The following is a 17,078-nucleotide window of genomic DNA, read 5'->3' on the forward strand; positions in this document are numbered from 1 at the left end:
CCACTGAAACGATTTTGGAAACATTATTTTGTACGAAAGAATCTTTGGTGTTGCTTTAAAAATGCTTGATTCATGATTTGAGTAACTGTGTTTAATGTGTTCTGACTCTCTGACATTTTGCAGACTGTTTCTGACTACAAACAAACAAGAGCATCAGGTTTGTGTGTTGGTTTATAAGGCTCTATATCAGTTCTCCTGATTCACTCACTCCTTCCCCTCCTCCCTTTCTCTCTCTCTCTCAGTGGGTGATGAATGGATCCAGCATGACAGCAGATTAGCTCTCAGAAACATCCCTACCGCTGAGTAACAGCGCTGTCCCTTAATCAAAACTTCGTTGAGATGAATTAGATCCGTTTCTGAGTGGAATCAGAGCCTCCTTGTCGAGATTCGAAATCCTCCTCGAAAAACGTGACCTTCAAAAGCTTTTCTTGAGATAAGTCACTTTCCTAAACTGAATCAGAACCTTTCCTGAGAAGATTTAACCCCTAGGATGATTTATATCACAACCTTAATTGAGAGAATTCAGAACCTGAAATGATTCAAAACTGTTCTTGAGCCAAATCAGAAACTTCTTAAACTAAATCAGACTCGTTTATACAAGCTCAAAATCATTAACTGTGCAGTGGCTTTTGAGTAAACCAATAAATGATTCTTACCCAGGCCCGTTTGAGTGTTCTTGCCGGGTGCCGGTGCCCTCACGTTGGTGCTCTGCCCCCTGTACCCGCCCTTCACTCCCTTTGGCCCGCAGCTCCACCACCTCCCCTTCATCCAGCGCGGTGTGCAGCCGATAATTCACAGCCTTCAGCAGCACAAACATACCTGCTATCACCCCACAGTAGATCCCCACAATCACCATGGTGGGGGGCAAGGCCTACAGAGAGAGAGAGAGAGAGACACACAGCAAGAGATTTTACATGAGTAGAAAATAAGTCATTTTTGTGGTTTTGAGCTCATTTGCAATATCTTTCTAAATGCTGGGGTCAGTATGATTTTTAATAAAGAAATAACTACTTTTATTCGGCAGGGATGGATTCGTTTGATTATTCGAAATTCTATTCATCTTGAAAAATAAGCAGCACAACTGTTTTCAACATTGATGATAATAGGAAATGTTTCTTGAGCACCAAATCAGCACATTCAAATAATTTCTGAAGGATTATGAATAATAGCTGATGAAAATGTAGCTTTCCCATCACAGAAATACATTTAGAATTTAAAATAAAACAGTTACTTAAATGTGTAACAATATTTCAGAACATTCCAGTTTTTACTGTACAAAATGCAGCTTTGGTGAACATTAAAGACTAACATTTTTATTTAAAATGTAAAAACCTTACCGAGCACAACTTCTGAAAGATTGAGTACAATCCTTAGATCTATTATTGATCTATTGTATTTCCCCATCAATGAATTAATAAAAGAGCCACATCGTTTCAAATACTGACATTAAAGCAAACCAAGGCATTAGACGGTGTGATAGGCTCACATATTTCAGCCTATTAACATCCTTCCGTTGTATAAATATCATATACAAATATAGGACTCGGTTATACAGAGTTACGGGGTTATGAAGAGGGACAACAATATTTCAGTCGCAACCGGAGGGCAGAGGCTAAAAACAGCCTGGCACTGAACGGACATCTGTGGACTAAACACCTCTCCATATCTGACACACACACACACACACACACACACACACACACACACACACACACACACACACACACACACACACACACACACACACACACACACACACACACACACACGCATATTCATCCTCAAAAAACAGAGGAGCACATTCATCAGTTGCTTATTGATTCAGTGATTATTTCAGCACTATTGCAGGACTTTACATGATGTCGTTTAGCTGTGGTTGAAAGGCAATAAAGTACCCAAGCAGAACCTACATGGATGGACGGATGGATGGATCTGTGCAGGAAGTTAAATATGGACTGAGTGGCACCAGCCGCTCCATCACAGATCTAATACACAGACCTGAGACCTCACCCGCAGAACGGGCATGGCTTTAAAAGTTATACACACGATGCCTATTAAAAGTCTCTTTTTATAAATAGACTGCAAACAGGAGTATAATGTTTCACACTGAAGAGGGATTTTGTTGTGACATGAGTCGTTATGATAAAGATGGAATTTGACGATGTTTTTTTTCAATGCATTTTCTGTGATGACTCTGAAATAAAATCTGGGGAATTCTGCGGAATTGGTTTAAATATGGTCAAATGTGGCAAACGGCTGAGAGTACTGCACTTTTGTGGCTGAAAGCATAATAAAACACGATGGGTTCACTGTTCAGCTCATTCTGGTGATTATAATTAAAACAGATCAGAACTCACTGTAGCTGTTTTGAGAGTCACAACAATTCACTAATAAATCCTGATTAGATCAAAAGCACAATACTACCAAATATTGGCATCTGTGAAGAAGAACCTTTAATATCATTCAAACATTTGGGGTCTGTAATATTTTTCAGAGAGAAAAAACGCTGCTCTTCAAACTTCTGTTCATCAAAGAATCATGTGGAAAAAAAGTGTATATGGGTTTTCACCAAAAAAAATATTAAGCAGCACAACTGATTTCAACTGATAATAAGAAGAAATGTTTCTTGAGCATCACATCAGCATATTATGATTTCTGAAGGATCATGTGACACTGAAAACTCAGCTTAGCATCACAGGAATAAATTATGGAACCTTTACATTGTCCTGAAGGTTATTTACTGGTGAAAGGTTATTAAGATTACTAAAATGTTCTTCACATTAAGAAACAAGGGTTCTTTTAAGGACTATTCACTGAAATGTTTTTCTATGGAATCGCTGTGTACGTTGTGTATTTAAGAGAAGTTATTTTGATTATCTTTTTCCACTCAATGAAAGTCAAACAGTTTTGTTACCTATCTCCAATGCCCTTCAAAATATTATCTTCTGTATTCCACAGAAACAAAGTCGAACAGGTTTGAAATGACACGGAGAACTATCCCTTTATAGCAGAGAAAGACTAAACACGCACCAAATCTCATGACATCAGGTCTAAAATACTCAGCTGTCAAAACATGTCGTCAAAACCAAAACAAAGACTCAACAAGCCAGAACTGAACCGGTTCAGCTGTAAAAAATTATATTTCTAGGTTTTCCATGACCATGGAAACCTTTTAGGGGAGACGGATAAACAGAAACGTAGCCTGTGAGTACTGGAAATGGATGTACATGGATCATAAAGAGAGAGAGAGAGAGAGAGAGAGAGAGAGAGAGAGAGAGAGAGAGAGAGAGAGAGAGAGAGAGGGATAAAGAATGAGGAAAAGATAGAGATGATAGAGATGACAGAGATGGGCTGATAAGGACTGAGGGATGGAGAGAAGAAGAAACCCGACGGCTGCATCTCTCACCATGTAGAGCGTGAACGGGAGGCAGAGCAGCAGCAGCCACAGGTAAAGGTGAAGCGCGTTCACGAAGGTGTTCTGGTGGGGGTCGTAATACCATCCGCCCGTCACCGACGCCCACACGCCCTGCCGCAGGATCTGCAGGGTCTGCGACCCCATATTTACCCCCTATCCCCTCTCTAGCCGTCTCGGAGCAGGAGGTACGGCGCTGGCCCGTCGAGCCCCGTCGCAGCCATCTTCTTCTCTGTGGTCCTCCAGAGCTGCGCTTCCCGTCCCATCGTGCTCTGCGCGCACCCGGCAGCTCGCGCTCAGCTCGTGTAGAAAGTGGCGCTGCGCGTGCCAGAGATACGGGTTAATCTGCAGCGCCTCCGCGCGGCGAACGCGAGTATCGTCCAACAAAAACATCTGGGGCGATACTGTTGAAAGCTTTGATTTGTTTAGCTTTTTTGCAACCTGTTTACTTACATTTGATAAATAAACAATCACATCCTCTCAGTGAGTTTGTTGGATAAAAAAAAAAAAAAAGCTTATATCGTATCGTTATGTATTTATACTAAGCGCGAGTGGGTATTCGAAAAAAATAGTAAAATATTTTTAACATGATTCTTTCGTACCATTATGCATTTTTACTGTAAGCGCGGTTACTGTGCGCATCCAGGTGCAATAAATTAGGTCATGGCTGGCAGTATTTGGGTCGAGCTAATTGTCACTGTAATATGAATAACACTGAATTCTCATCAGATCAGATCATATCTGCTGCTGGCTATGAGTCTGTTTCTAAATAGAGAGCGCAGTTCACGTTTATGCAGAAGCGCAAAAGATGCGAGTGCCAATCCGAACACACGGGGGCGCTGCGCAATATATAATCTCTATAGGAAGACATAGACAATCAAAGAATTATAACTTCATTATTACGTAGTAATTGAATCACTTACAAAGAACATACAAAAACAGAGTTTTAATAGGCAGAAACAAAAGTCTGTACACTATTTGAATTATGAATGACATTGTAAAAAGGTTCTGAAAAACAACTTATTTTCACTGTGAATGATACAACTCAGAAACACTGAAATATAGAAAACGACATACAGAGATGATGACATACACACACATTTCAGTTCCCTTATTTCAAAAACTATAAAATTACAAAGAAAATTCATTTATATTATATATAATAACCGTAACAGTCCAGAGAACTGGTGCAGAGAACTGTCCACAGGTTTGTACAGCAATCAGTCCTGCAACATTAAATCAAAATTGTTTGTGACTGGCCACTGGCCAGCAAGTGTTACTGCAGACGTGCACGTTTCTCAGGTGGTGGTTTGTTGGGTGTAGTTTGTGGGGCCGGCCGGGCAGGGCCAGGAGGGGCGGGAGGTTTCGTCTCTCGTTCTTCTTGAGGCTTCACAGTCTCAACTGGCACTTCTGGCTCTTTCTTTACCTCCACTAAGGACAGACAGTGAGAGAGATATTTATATATATTGTATATATACCAAGCCACTCAGCATTTCCACTGGCCACGATTTGAATTGTCGATAGCATGGGGGAAAACTGCCATATAGATATTTTTAATATTATCTCTGTCACTTTAAAACCTGATGCACGGATTCAAGATTACACATGCATTTCTTTCTTAACTGTTTACGTTCAACTAAAACACAACTGACTGTGTTTACGTGAATACTCGCCAAGACCGGCATTTTTACATTTTTTTTGTGTGTTTGACTGTTTAAGTGCAATAAGCAGCGAAAAATTACTCAATTTAGTACTAAGAGGCAGCTTTATGTGCACACACACCGCAAATATGCAGAAATGAGTCAAATTATGCACAATACACGCAATCCCACGCCAAATTTCAAGGCCTGTAACACCAACAATATTCATCCAGAGCAAATTAAACGAGTGAGTGAGGGGAGTCGGGTTTGTGTGTAACCCCGTCGGTGAGATGAGAGAGAGAGAAAGCACAGCTAGTGACGTGTAGCCTATCTTTTCTGCAGAATATGAGTATTGGAAGTGTTTCAGATATTTCAGTAGCCTATCGAAAAATCTATATTTTTGACAATACTACATAGAATACAATAAATAGAATAATGTATATATTAAAATATTTCTATAAACCAAAGTGGCTAGTAGGAGTGATGGCGAGTGATGAGATTTTTCCAACCAAAACACAAAAATATGCTGCTTTTTCAAATATACTGCAGCACACTCTTTTTTTAAATTGCTTTGATACTGCACTGGACATTGTCATTTTTGTTCAGCATCATGTCAAACTCTACTTGACTGTGATTGCATCTGAATTTTTACATGTTTTTCAAATATGGCTTATATACAGATTCGTTTTTCATCTGTAGTGTGTGATATGGTGAGACCTAGTTGAGTATGTATTTATGAGCATTGTATGAGTATGTATTTGCGCACCTGGGACAGGCTTCTCTCCTGGTTTGGGCTGAAACAGAGACACAAAATCAGTGAGAATTTAAACGAAATTTTTCCTTTTTCTATTCAGAAACCAGTTAGAAACGTTTCATGTGTATATTAGTAATACCTGATAGAAAGTTGGGGGAAATTTATTGCGTAGATCTAGTAGCAGCGTGTCAACTCTCTGCCTCTGGAACAAAGAACTCGGCTCCTCTTTCCGCTTAGATTTAGGCTTTACCCTTTCTATAACAACACATACAACACACAAATGTAACACTTTTTGACAGGTACAGTCGTGCTTGTTGAAAGATGCTTCCTGCTTCTGTGTGTGTTCTCACCTTTCTCCTCCTGGTCTTTAAAGTGCCACCAGTACCCTTTGGACGGGTGGTACCTGCAGAACGACATTGCTTCATCAAACGCAGACTGAATCCCATGAACCGCTGAGAGCTGGGACACATCAGAACATATGTACAGAATGTTCATACTGATAAGAGAAAGGAGTTATTAAATTGTTCTAAGGTTTATAAAACGCACCACTCTGGAATTGATGACTGATCCCAGGTCAGGCGCCTGATACACCACTCCAGCTATGATATAGTAGTCAGCAAGAGGGATCACTGCAGGGAAGGGAAACAGAACATGCAAAAAGATTTTAATGTTTTGTTTTTCTGCAGAGAAATGTAATGTCAGCATATTGAATATAAAGTGAACAAAAGGAAAAATTCCTGGTGTTACTGTGTACAATTTCTCAGTGCAGATTATTACAACTTCATTCCATAATTGACTAATTTCGCAACATTGACTCGAGCTTAATAATGACACTATTGTCTCCTGTAGAGATGCTTATACAGTAGCTGAAATGAGCTTATTTCATAAATTATTAACTTTAGTTATTGAACTGAACTGAATCAACATTTAATATACACAAAATATTGATACTAATGTCTAATGTAGAACTGCTTCATAGCAAAATTTTTATTTATTTCATATTTGATAAAGTTTGTATCACTGATCCTTATTTTCCTGTTAATCACGGTAAAGCTGCTTTGAAACCATTTGTATTGTATAAAGCGCTTTATAAATAAAGGTGACTTGACTATTTCAAAATTCAAAACAGAATTGTAATATTTTATCAAAAAGTAAGAACCTCTGAAACAACTTTTTGTCATGTAAAAATGTTCTTGCAATTTAATCTCTCAATAAGAATGAACAAACAGAAGAGTGATTGCAGAATAAGGGAGACAAAGTTGTAACAAATAAGACAGCAGAAACTTTATGTATTAGTGATGAAAGCATTTAATCTGGTCAATGTTCATTTAATGGTCAGTCTTCAATCAAACCACATTTATAAAGTAAAAGTACTAAATTATGCTGCTTTTCAAAATATACTGTAACAACATTCTATGTTTCAATTTTGTTTTTCGCAGGATTTTATGACGGGCGGACCTCGGCCCCTCTAGGGAGCTCCAGGGACATGATTAGATAAGTGTGTACAATTTTTAATTTAAACGAATCAATCTGGTGCACTTTGAGAGCAAAATTAAAATCTCAAACCTATAGAATAATAAATATAAAAAAAGTACACTGACTTGTATCTGGACTCAAACCTTAGTTGTGAAAGTGTCTCAATCCACATTACATTCACAATGTTTTTAGAAAGCCAAACAATTTTAATATTATTATTATTATTGTCATTATCTCAAACACTGGCAACAACATTCCATGTTAAAACTGCTTTAACGTTGTCCTTTTTGTTAACTATGATGTCAAACGCAACTTGACCTGGATCGCAAGTCTGTCAACATTACAGTTTAGAGATGTACCGATATGAAAATATTAGCCGATACCGATCCATTATCGCCACATTATAAAAACTAAATTCTTACCATTAAAAGCCATGTCACAAGCACACAATTATAATGTTCTCATTATTTTTATTTATTTAATTTTATGTAGCTTATATGACAGACTTGCGCTGCACATGTTGCACCTAACTGTATTTTCCTTTTTTGAAGTGATTCCAATCATATTTTGAACAATTCAAAACCATCATGGTGAACAGTGCACATCTGAAGTGTCTCAGCTGAAGGAAATAATCCATTATTTATTGGCGTTAATATATGGGCCAAATTTTCTAACATAAAAAATGAACAAATATTGGCCGATAACGATATGGTGGCTGATGTATCGTGCGTCCCTATTACAGTTGATACAAAAATGTATAATCTAAAAATACAACGCAGACACCAAATCAAAAATATTCATAAATTCTGATAATGATGATACTAAAAGCAAAAAAATAGCCTCACAGACAGCAGAAACTGAACAGCAATGAAGAAACTCACCTTGTGTTGGTGATTGTCTCTGCTGCTTTCTGATGATGTACAGAATCGGCTCCTGAGCGTGAAGCAAAATATATTCCACACCCACCATCTGACTACACACACAAAACACGAAGTAAGCACGCAAACAACACACTCTACTGCAGCTCAACCTATTTTTTTTATTATTATTATTACAAAATAAAACAATCAGCAGTGTGACAGTTAAATAAAGATAACATATTGTCTGTCTGAATGTAGATTACATTCTGACACATCTACTATATACATTACCCAGATTTGAATAGCATCGTGCAGTGCTTACTTGAGGTGATCCAGGGTTAATCTCTGCATTTTCACCACCTCGTTGTTGCAGGTGCGATCATAAAAGGGATTGCTCCTCTCAGAGAAATACTCCACCACATTGCTGGGGTTCAGGATGGGTACCCAGCCACTGTCCACCCACGAGATGCCCAGCAGATTATCTGACAAACACAAAAAAACATTGTATAATAATAGATCTGAATAATATATCTGGGAGGTCACCGTTATGAAGCTCTCTTACAAGGAGCAAAAGTCAATAGTGAGGCAACCCGAGCTAATTGGGAGCAAGATTTGGGGCGCTCTCAATTAATGCAGATACTTGGACAGTATGCAGGCAAAATATAATTTTGTACAGTTGAGCTACAGTTGAAACTTTTACATCGTCTCCAAATTACCCCGTTACGCAGACATAAGTTTAACCCAAATTATTCTCTGCATTGTCTGAAGTGCAAAGTAGAAGAGGAGACTTCGTTCACTGCACTTGGAAATGTATAAATATTAAAGCCTATTGGGTACAAATTTGTAGGAGACTTATATTTATTCTATGACTTATATACTTTGTCTTATATTTTATACACGATGTGACCTCAATCCACTTTATTTTTTGTTGGGTGCTGCTGCTAATAATATAAAGAGTGCTTCCTTACTTATGCTGCCCTTAAGAGCATTTTTCTTAAATGGATCTCTGAAGTGATTTTTGATTTTCTTTCAATGGAATATATTACTTACCGGTAAAAAGGGAAAATTGATTATAGGTCTAAGTATAGAGGTCCCAGGATTTCACGTATCTTTTGCAAAACCTTGGCAGGTCAACATGAACCTATTTGTTGTTGTTTGTTTTTTGACGATGCGTATCTATGGTTTATGTTGGAACGTACTTGTGATCTGTGGCCAATGTTTTATTTTTTATGTTATGTTAAAGAATGAAAAAAAAAAAAAAAATTATATAAAAAAAAAAAAAGCAGAATTGTATTATTTTAAATAATAAAAAATCATATTCGAATGAGAATATTTCCGTCACTGAAAAAACAAGCAAACAAAAACAATAAAATACACAGTAGAAAATAACACTGCGCGCCTCCTTCAACAACAAACTACAGCGACAATGCTAAAGAGTGTGATTATGTTGGCTTGACAAAGCAAACGTTCTGTTAATCTATTTTTTTATTTCTTGTAAAGCATTTTAATGTGATGGCGAAAGGATTTGACAGGAATAAAACTGTCAACGAATAAAACATCGTTGTAAAACAATTCGTGAAAAACGTGAAGTACCTCTTAAATCCGCCGACGCCATCTTCGCAGTTCCGACTCAGGCGCAGACTGATGATGACGACACAATAATCGTCGACGCTCTATGACGATTGCTCCATGTAGTACATTAACAAAACCCAATACAAATTCTGAATTAAAAATATGCCATTTTAATTTGTTTATTTATTAAAACTCATTGTTGAAAAAATCTCGCTGCCCCTTATGAAATTCATATTTCATGGAAATGGAAATGTGTACAGTAGAGGGCATATAATAAACTTCACGAATAAAAAAATAATAATCTAAAGTCATTTTTGCTGATTCATCGAAGATCAGCAGCAAGTACATTGGCCAATAAAGTGAGATTAAAGGCATACAAATATTTGTTTTATATTTATTTATTGCAGGTTTGTAGTATTCTGATTTTGCATTTCACTGTTTTTATTCATTCTGAAGAATACTGATTATTTTTTGTGTAAGTGAGATGAGTAAATACATGCTCACATTTAGTCTAGAACTACAATAACATCATGTTCACATACAATGCCTCTGCACTTACTCCCAAATTTCTCTCAACATGGGAACAGGAGAGCTGTCAGTCAGTTAATGGAAAAACAAAGTAACTTGCGCAACTTATTTGAAACAGTAACTCAGATATTTTGCTGTAAATTTAAAAGTAATGCGTTACTTTACTAGTTACTTGGAAAAAGTAATCTGATTACGTAACTCGAGTTACTTGTAATGAGTTACCCCCCAACACTGCTGAGGATAGCCTACTTTCGTTTTAAATGAGACTATACTTTCTCTTTTGGCTCTATAAAATATTTTTTAAATAATTTTAAATACATAGTTTTCTGGTTAATTGAGTCTTTCTGGTCAATGATATTATCTTTTTGGCAACATAATACATCCATGAATGTTGACATTTACTAGTGCAGGTAAATATCTTGGCTCTCACTTAGATCACTCTTACCATGTTTACAAGTGTTCAGTCACACACACTCACACATGCACACACGCACACACACACACACACACACACACACACACAGAGAGAGACACTCATACACAATAATAATAATATACAACATTTTAGATTTTAAAGCATTAAATTAGGACAAAAATAATTATATTCTTTAAAAGGCCTATAGTCAACACAACCATGAAAGGCTTTTTTTGAATTATGTAAAGGGGCTTTCGCACCGGGTAGATGCCTTTGGACCTAATTTAAAGTACATTGGTTGAAACATCATCCCTTAAGAAGAATTCATCAGATGGGACAAATACTCACTCAGAATTCTGCAGGAATATATGAGTGCAGTGCAGCGTAAACATAATGCATGCAGATGCAGAGCAAAAACAGGATTAAACCAATAAAAAATCCACAAAAGAACCATTAAATTCCATATCCAACCCCAATTCCGGTCAAGCTCAAATGCCACACATCCTCAGCCTACCAAGAGGTGACAATATAGCATTGCCTCAAGTCAAGTGTAACGTTCTCATTACAAACTACATGTAGTATAGAATAAAGTATAGCTCCTCATTATGGCAGCTAACCTGAAAAACATGTTTCTTTTTTAAAACGAACAAAACAAAATCAAAGTTTTATATGTTCCCGAACAGAATTTTCAAATATCTGACCAACCCTAAAATAAGAAAAGTCCTGACTTGTACAAAGTCAGCGATGTACAAGCAGCTTTGCCCTAGAGACAGAAAAAGATAGATCTAATGAGGACAGATGGTGCTCTATTCTTCCACAAACTATATTGTTACTATACAAAAGGTATTGTTACTATAATGATAAATTAATGTATTATTTTAATATGTTATTAAGTGCTTTCAGAACATTTCTGGCATTTTAAAATAATCAAAAAAGAAAAGGAGCAATTGTAACATTCTTTTTTTTCTTTCTTTTTTTTACATTTTCCCTATAACTTATAAACACATTGAGAAAGACTGCTATTTATTTAAAAAAGCATCTATCATCTAACCATTTTTAACAAGCAACCAGAGATAAATGGTTAGGTTGGGGTTAGATATTCGTGATTCGTGAAATGTCCTGTTTAATGCCTTACTGTATGTAGGCTATTCATATGCTTTCATGTGGCACAGTATAAAGGCAATAAACATTTAATAAGTCTTATTCCTGGATTTTCTTTGTATGAAAGAAAGAAAGAAAGAAAGAAAGAAAGAAAGAAAGAAAGAAAGAAAGAAAGAAAGAAAGAAAGAAAGAAAGAAAGAAAGAAAGTTTTTTTTCTTCTTTTTTCTGTCAGATAGAACTCTAAGCTTAGAAATGGTCTGAATTGCACATGTGTTTGTGAGTATGAAAATGACAGACTGAGCAAAGCAGGACTCCACGTCCAGCACGATTTACCGCAATCACGACACACCCAGACACAACCATTTGCAGCACACACACACACACACACACACACACACACACACACACACACACACACCTGTGGGACACAAACATGACGTTTCAAAGAGAAACTCATTACGGAGATATTCACCATTACTTCTAAGATCAATGAATGTGGGTTAACAATAACTTGCTGTGGGCATAATGAAAGAGAGAAGAACAGTTGTTCTGAATCAAGGGAGGATCAAAAGGAAGGGGATTAAACTGTATTTAAACAGCTCTTTTCAGTGTCCGACAGCAGCTGGTTTTCTGGGGGCAGAAATCACGTCACACGAAATCATCGTTTGAGCAAATGAAATGCGTTTGTTAACGGCTGAGTTGCGCTCAGCTGGATTTCACTGGAGACGGGACGCCGGAGCAGGAGACTGACACACAGGCCGGCTACATCGCTCCATCCGCGATGACCGCATTTCTTAAGGGCAGCGCGCGCACTGTGGCTTGATGCGCGCGCTCACTCCCTTTTGAGTCATTCGGTGAGAGCAGGACGTGCCGATCCCGTTCTGCCAGACCGCTGGAAAAAAAGATAGAGGGGGAGAAAAAGAGGAAAAATTCACAGTACTGCTTGTGTGCGTGAATCATCCAGGAATCCATCTTTAAAACCGAACCGTGAAGAGCTGCGGGGCATGTAAACGCGCGAGGAGGCAACGAACGCAGCGCTAAAACGTGAGTTCCAGGGAATTGTCGAATCGGTGGGGATGAGCGTGGAGCACGGTAGATTTGAAGGAAGTATACGCAAGGGAAACAGCACGATGAGCGTCAAGAGCGGCAGCGCGAACACCACCATCATGCAGCCTCCCGGTGGCCGGAGCCGCGGAGACGCACGCTACCCGCAACACGCGCCCCACCAGAGCGGTTCGGTGGTGAAACCCCAAAACGAGCCCGCGGACCTGGTGAAACGAGCCCTGGACTTCAAGACGCAGGGCACGCAGTGCTACAAGGATAAAAAATACCGCGAGGCCATCGGTAAATACCACCGCGCGCTACTGGAAATGAAGGGTCTGTGTCGCGTGCTGGGGGACCCGGACACCAGCAAATCCCCGTCCACCGTCCTGACCAGCATCAGCAAGTCCAGCCTGACGGACGAGCAGAAAGGCGAGGTGGAGAACGCGGAGTTGGAGTGCTACAACAGCCTGGCTGGTGGGAACGCACATCATGTTTCACCACATGTTTCAATGCATTCCACCTGTTAAGACTGAATGAAAGCAGGACCACCATAATATTCAGATCAGTACTATTCGATCTGGTCCCTCCAATCCTAAATATGACTTGAAAGAATGTAATTTGTGAGTGAATGTTTTCAGTTCTGCTTGAAGAATGACGTCAAGGTTTGTCTAGATTACAGGTCATATATCTAAATTTGATTATAAACTGTAAATCATGACAACACGTCTAAAAATATCCTTATCAAAAAAAAAAAAAAAAATCGTCATTGGTGGAATTCATTTTGTCTGTGTTTGCATGTAGCTTGTCTGTTGCAGATGGAGCTTGTGAATTATGAACGAGTGAAAGAGTACTGTCTGAAGGTTTTGAGAAAGGAGGGCGAGAATTTTAAAGCCCTGTATCGCTCTGGCGTGGCGTATTATCATCTGGGAGATTTCAACAAAGCCCTGCACTACTTAAAGGAGTCCCACAAACAACAGCCCACAGGTTAGTCAGATCAAACTCTCTCACACACTATACCAGCATTTCTCAAACTGGGGACATTTAGACAAATAGTCTGAATATTCTGTGAAACCATGGCAAGCCAAATAGAGTGACATTTCAGAAAACATTTCCAGTGGCCTTGGTTCCTTTAAAAATGTAAGCCTTGGAACAAAATCAGAAATCAATCTCAATGTTTCTATTAATCATGTTAAGAGCAGTGATATTAAAATAACAAAATTCTCAATAATAAGCAGCAGCTTCTGAACCCAAATCACCCGCTCTCCAGGACGACATTGATTGTGCTGCTAAATGAATAATAAAAAATCCTAAAACTGAAAAGATGAATCTTTCACTACACCCACATTTTCAGTTAAAACAGCTGTTTCCTCCTTTTCTATGTATGTGGGACAGATACTAATGTCATCCGCTACATCCAGCTGACGGAAATGAAGATTCGACGAAACGCCCAGAGAGAAAAATCAGAAGTTCCGTAAAAACAGCTCCCGCTTGAATAGCTTTCCACTGCGGACACCCCACTATCCCCTCATCGCACTCTCCGTGGACGAGGTTCGGCATTTCATGGAAGACTTTGTTCCAGTGCGGGTCAACACACCTGTCTCAGTCCTGTCAGAAACAGTCTCAGGCTCAGATTGAAGAGCTGAATCAGGTGTGCTGTGCCCTGGAGTAGACCGTGGAGACCCGGGAAAGGAGACCACCAGGGATCTCACTGGCATTTATTATACTTTCTGAAGTACAGTAGTACTGTCAAAATGCTTGCTTTTAATCCTCAGTTGTATTTAAGTTCTGGAAAACGAACAGATGTAGGTCTCTCGCGGTGGTTGTGCTCCACAGAACACCATTTTGTGGCTGGTGAAACATACTGTAGTTTACATATTCCTGCTGCTTTTTGTTTGTATAATGTTTTCAGATCATGACAATGTTTTTTATTCGAGATTCCGAATCAGTTTTGTTGTAAACACGTAAAGCTCCTTCATTTGAAGTGCAATTAAGTGTCACTACTAGTGAAAATGATGCCAATCATAGACAACCTACTCTTCACTTAACACCCACATTCAAATCGCAGTGATCTCTCAAGATCTCACACGCACAGAGTGGGCTTAAGTGTACACACACACACACACACACACACACACGCACACAGTGAACATGAGTGTAAGCATGTGAATCAAGCACAGTCTGACTGACACGTATACAAAAGCATGTAGGAGTTAAATAAACTGTGGTCATTGTTATAAGTAGAAGTGTGTGGTTTTTGTTTTTTTTTCATGCTGTGTAATTTAGATCTGATTCTTACTGATAGTGAAAAGTGAAGACATTAATTTGACGTTAATATTTTCATTTTGACAGAGAAGGGACTTTTTCTATCTATATTTCCACTGTTTATTATGGGCTTTACTTGCAGCTTAACAGCAGGTACACAAAACAGTCCAATTCACTGCTCCATTCTGGTTGCTATGGTGAGGTTGCATGGAAATCATCCTTTGAGACAGATGGGGATGGTGTCCTAGACATGCTCGCTTAGACAAATCTGTGTAAATCAGAGGAATGAAAGATTAAACGGTTGAGCAGTCTGTCTAAATGTCTAAACTGCTGATTTAGTATTTAGTAATTATGTTCAATTTGAAGTAATGTGGACCAATGAGATCGCATTACCACAGAACCATAATCTCACTCAAAATGAAGGCAAGATACATTAAGACACTTGTTTTGTATGCAAATTAGTCATCATGGTTAAACGCTCTAATTTGCATACAATTCCATAACATAAATTTAATGGTCCACTTTTAGACATTCTTTGCAACTACATGTCAACTCTCATTATTTTTGATGCTCCCCCAAAAGATAGTTAAGTTGCAAATACGAACCCTAACCCTAATGCCTAACCTAACACAGTCTACCATAGTCTATTAATACTCTAATGAAATTTATTTGACATGTAGTTGAAAAGTTCCTTATAGTTAGTTAAGTGTCTAAAGTTGACCATCAAAAGTGTAACCTGTTGACATATTAGGGGATTTTGGATAGCTCTTTTTATCACTCCATAAATCAAATGAAAAAAAATTGTTTTAAGAATAAACATATCAGGTGAATTACATATGAATAAATCCCTCGTTAAAAACCTTCAGAATATAGATCAGAATAAAACCGAAAAGGTTTGGGAGAAAGTGTGACTGAAGAGATTTCTGTGCATGAGAAACAAAAATCATTTTGAGGAAATAACCTTTAATATATGTATTGTAATTGAACTCTATTGCTGCAAATTATAATGTGTAATACAATAAAGACTTAGATGTGTATTTTTGATGTTTTCTTTCCACTATAGTCTTAAAGAAGACATGATTGTGAAGCAAAACAGCTCAGCATCTTAATATTGACCAAAAAACACAATGAATTTATATCTTGCCTTAATGTTTATGTTAAGCGAAACAGAGAGAATGCATTTGGAAAATGAGTCTATAGTCTCATTTATTTGCCGTGATGATGATGATGATGATGATGATGATGATAAAATGTGCAAATCATCTTCTATAGTTTTGTTTTCCTATACTAAGACAGTCAGTCACAAAACACCACATCTCAGCATTTCAGGGCTTTAATCGAGCTCTTACACAAGTCTAATGTGCTCGGGTGCAAGTACAAGTTTCATAGCAGCAGCTTCTGAACCCAAAACACCTGCTCTCCAGGACAACAGTGATTGTGTGGATAAATGGCGACAGATGTTCTTGATGATAGCTACACATTCATCTAAGCCGGAAAAAAGAAAGGGTTCCTGGATTCTCAGCCAAATTTCAGGACTCAGAATTTAACACTGCAAGTTCATTTTGTTGTATGCATGACAAATGATCAAAACTTGGTTTCAAGTGACAGAAAGGGAAAGAGAGACACAAAGCCCTTCTGTGTTTTGGCTCTAAATGTTGTTTTGTCTCTAGAAGACGTTTTTGCCGGTGTAGAGATGAAAGATTGGTTTGAGAGACAACGATGCCGTAAACATGTGCAAAAGAATGTTCACCTCTGCGTGTCTGAACATGTCCAAAAATCCAGACAGAAATGTTGCTCTTAATAAATTTCATCACAGAGTAATACAAATATGAAAAAATATAAAAATAATTTAAAGAAATAAATATGTGTAAACGTAAGAAATATTGCACAAAAGGCTACTAAAAACCTGCAAAACAATTTCAACATGCATTCTCAAAAATCTCCAACAAAATTGAATGCACATTCACTTTGGAATCCACCAGTTAAACTGAATCGGATGCCTAACAGCACACAC

General features: G+C 38.1%; 3 protein-coding genes across 4 annotated transcripts in view; 1 reads left to right on the plus strand and 2 right to left on the minus strand.

Moving 5' to 3' along the window:
• pcnx1 (pecanex 1) overlaps positions 1-3,676 on the minus strand; it is a 41,311-nt gene extending 37,635 nt beyond the window's left edge. For both annotated transcript variants that reach the window (XM_084391364.1, XM_084391363.1), the window contains exons 1-2: positions 3,407-3,676; positions 657-871 (exon numbers count right to left, since the gene is read on the minus strand). In XM_084391364.1, the coding sequence (XP_084247490.1) occupies positions 657-871; positions 3,407-3,559 (368 nt within the window). In that variant the 5' untranslated portion in view covers positions 3,560-3,676. The remainder of the gene's footprint in view (positions 1-656; positions 872-3,406) is intronic.
• A 667-nt stretch (positions 3,677-4,343) lies between these two features.
• On the minus strand, positions 4,344-9,797 carry med6 (mediator complex subunit 6). The gene is made up of 8 exons (XM_084390657.1): positions 9,736-9,797; positions 8,465-8,624; positions 8,164-8,255; positions 6,353-6,435; positions 6,157-6,265; positions 5,946-6,061; positions 5,819-5,846; positions 4,344-4,843 (listed from the first exon to the last, which is right to left on the minus strand). The coding sequence occupies exons 1-8, from the start codon at positions 9,755-9,757 to the stop codon at positions 4,689-4,691; spliced, it is 765 nt and encodes a 254-aa protein (XP_084246783.1). The 5' UTR covers positions 9,758-9,797; the 3' UTR covers positions 4,344-4,688.
• Positions 9,798-12,162: 2,365 nt separating this feature from the next.
• ttc9 (tetratricopeptide repeat domain 9) lies at positions 12,163-16,100 on the plus strand. The gene is made up of 3 exons (XM_084390743.1): positions 12,163-13,276; positions 13,604-13,786; positions 14,195-16,100. The coding sequence occupies exons 1-3, from the start codon at positions 12,835-12,837 to the stop codon at positions 14,275-14,277; spliced, it is 708 nt and encodes a 235-aa protein (XP_084246869.1). The 5' UTR covers positions 12,163-12,834; the 3' UTR covers positions 14,278-16,100.
• Positions 16,101-17,078: the final 978 nt, after the last annotated feature.

The sequence above is a fragment of the Rutilus rutilus genome, assembly GCF_951802725.1.
Source record: "Rutilus rutilus genome assembly, chromosome: 20".
Taxonomy (NCBI): domain Eukaryota; kingdom Metazoa; phylum Chordata; class Actinopteri; order Cypriniformes; family Leuciscidae; genus Rutilus; species Rutilus rutilus.

Bases quoted from the DNA above. Each gene is read 5' to 3' on its own strand.
- med6 (XM_084390657.1), bottom strand. From the start codon at position 9,757: ATGGCGTCGGCGGATTTAAGAG. The intron at 6,436-8,163 runs GTGAGTTTCTTC...CCTTCCCTGCAG, and splicing joins GAGACAATCACCAACACAAG to TGATCCCTCTTGCTGACTAC. The intron at 4,844-5,818 runs GTGCGCAAATAC...GTCTGTCCTTAG, and splicing joins AGGAGAGAAGCCTGTCCCAG to TGGAGGTAAAGAAAGAGCCA.
- ttc9 (XM_084390743.1), top strand. From the start codon at position 12,835: ATGAGCGTGGAGCACGGTAGATTTGAAGGAAGTATACGCAAGGGAAAC. The intron at 13,277-13,603 runs GTGGGAACGCAC...GTTTGCATGTAG, and splicing joins GTGCTACAACAGCCTGGCTG to CTTGTCTGTTGCAGATGGAG. The intron at 13,787-14,194 runs GTTAGTCAGATC...TATGTGGGACAG, and splicing joins CCACAAACAACAGCCCACAG to ATACTAATGTCATCCGCTAC.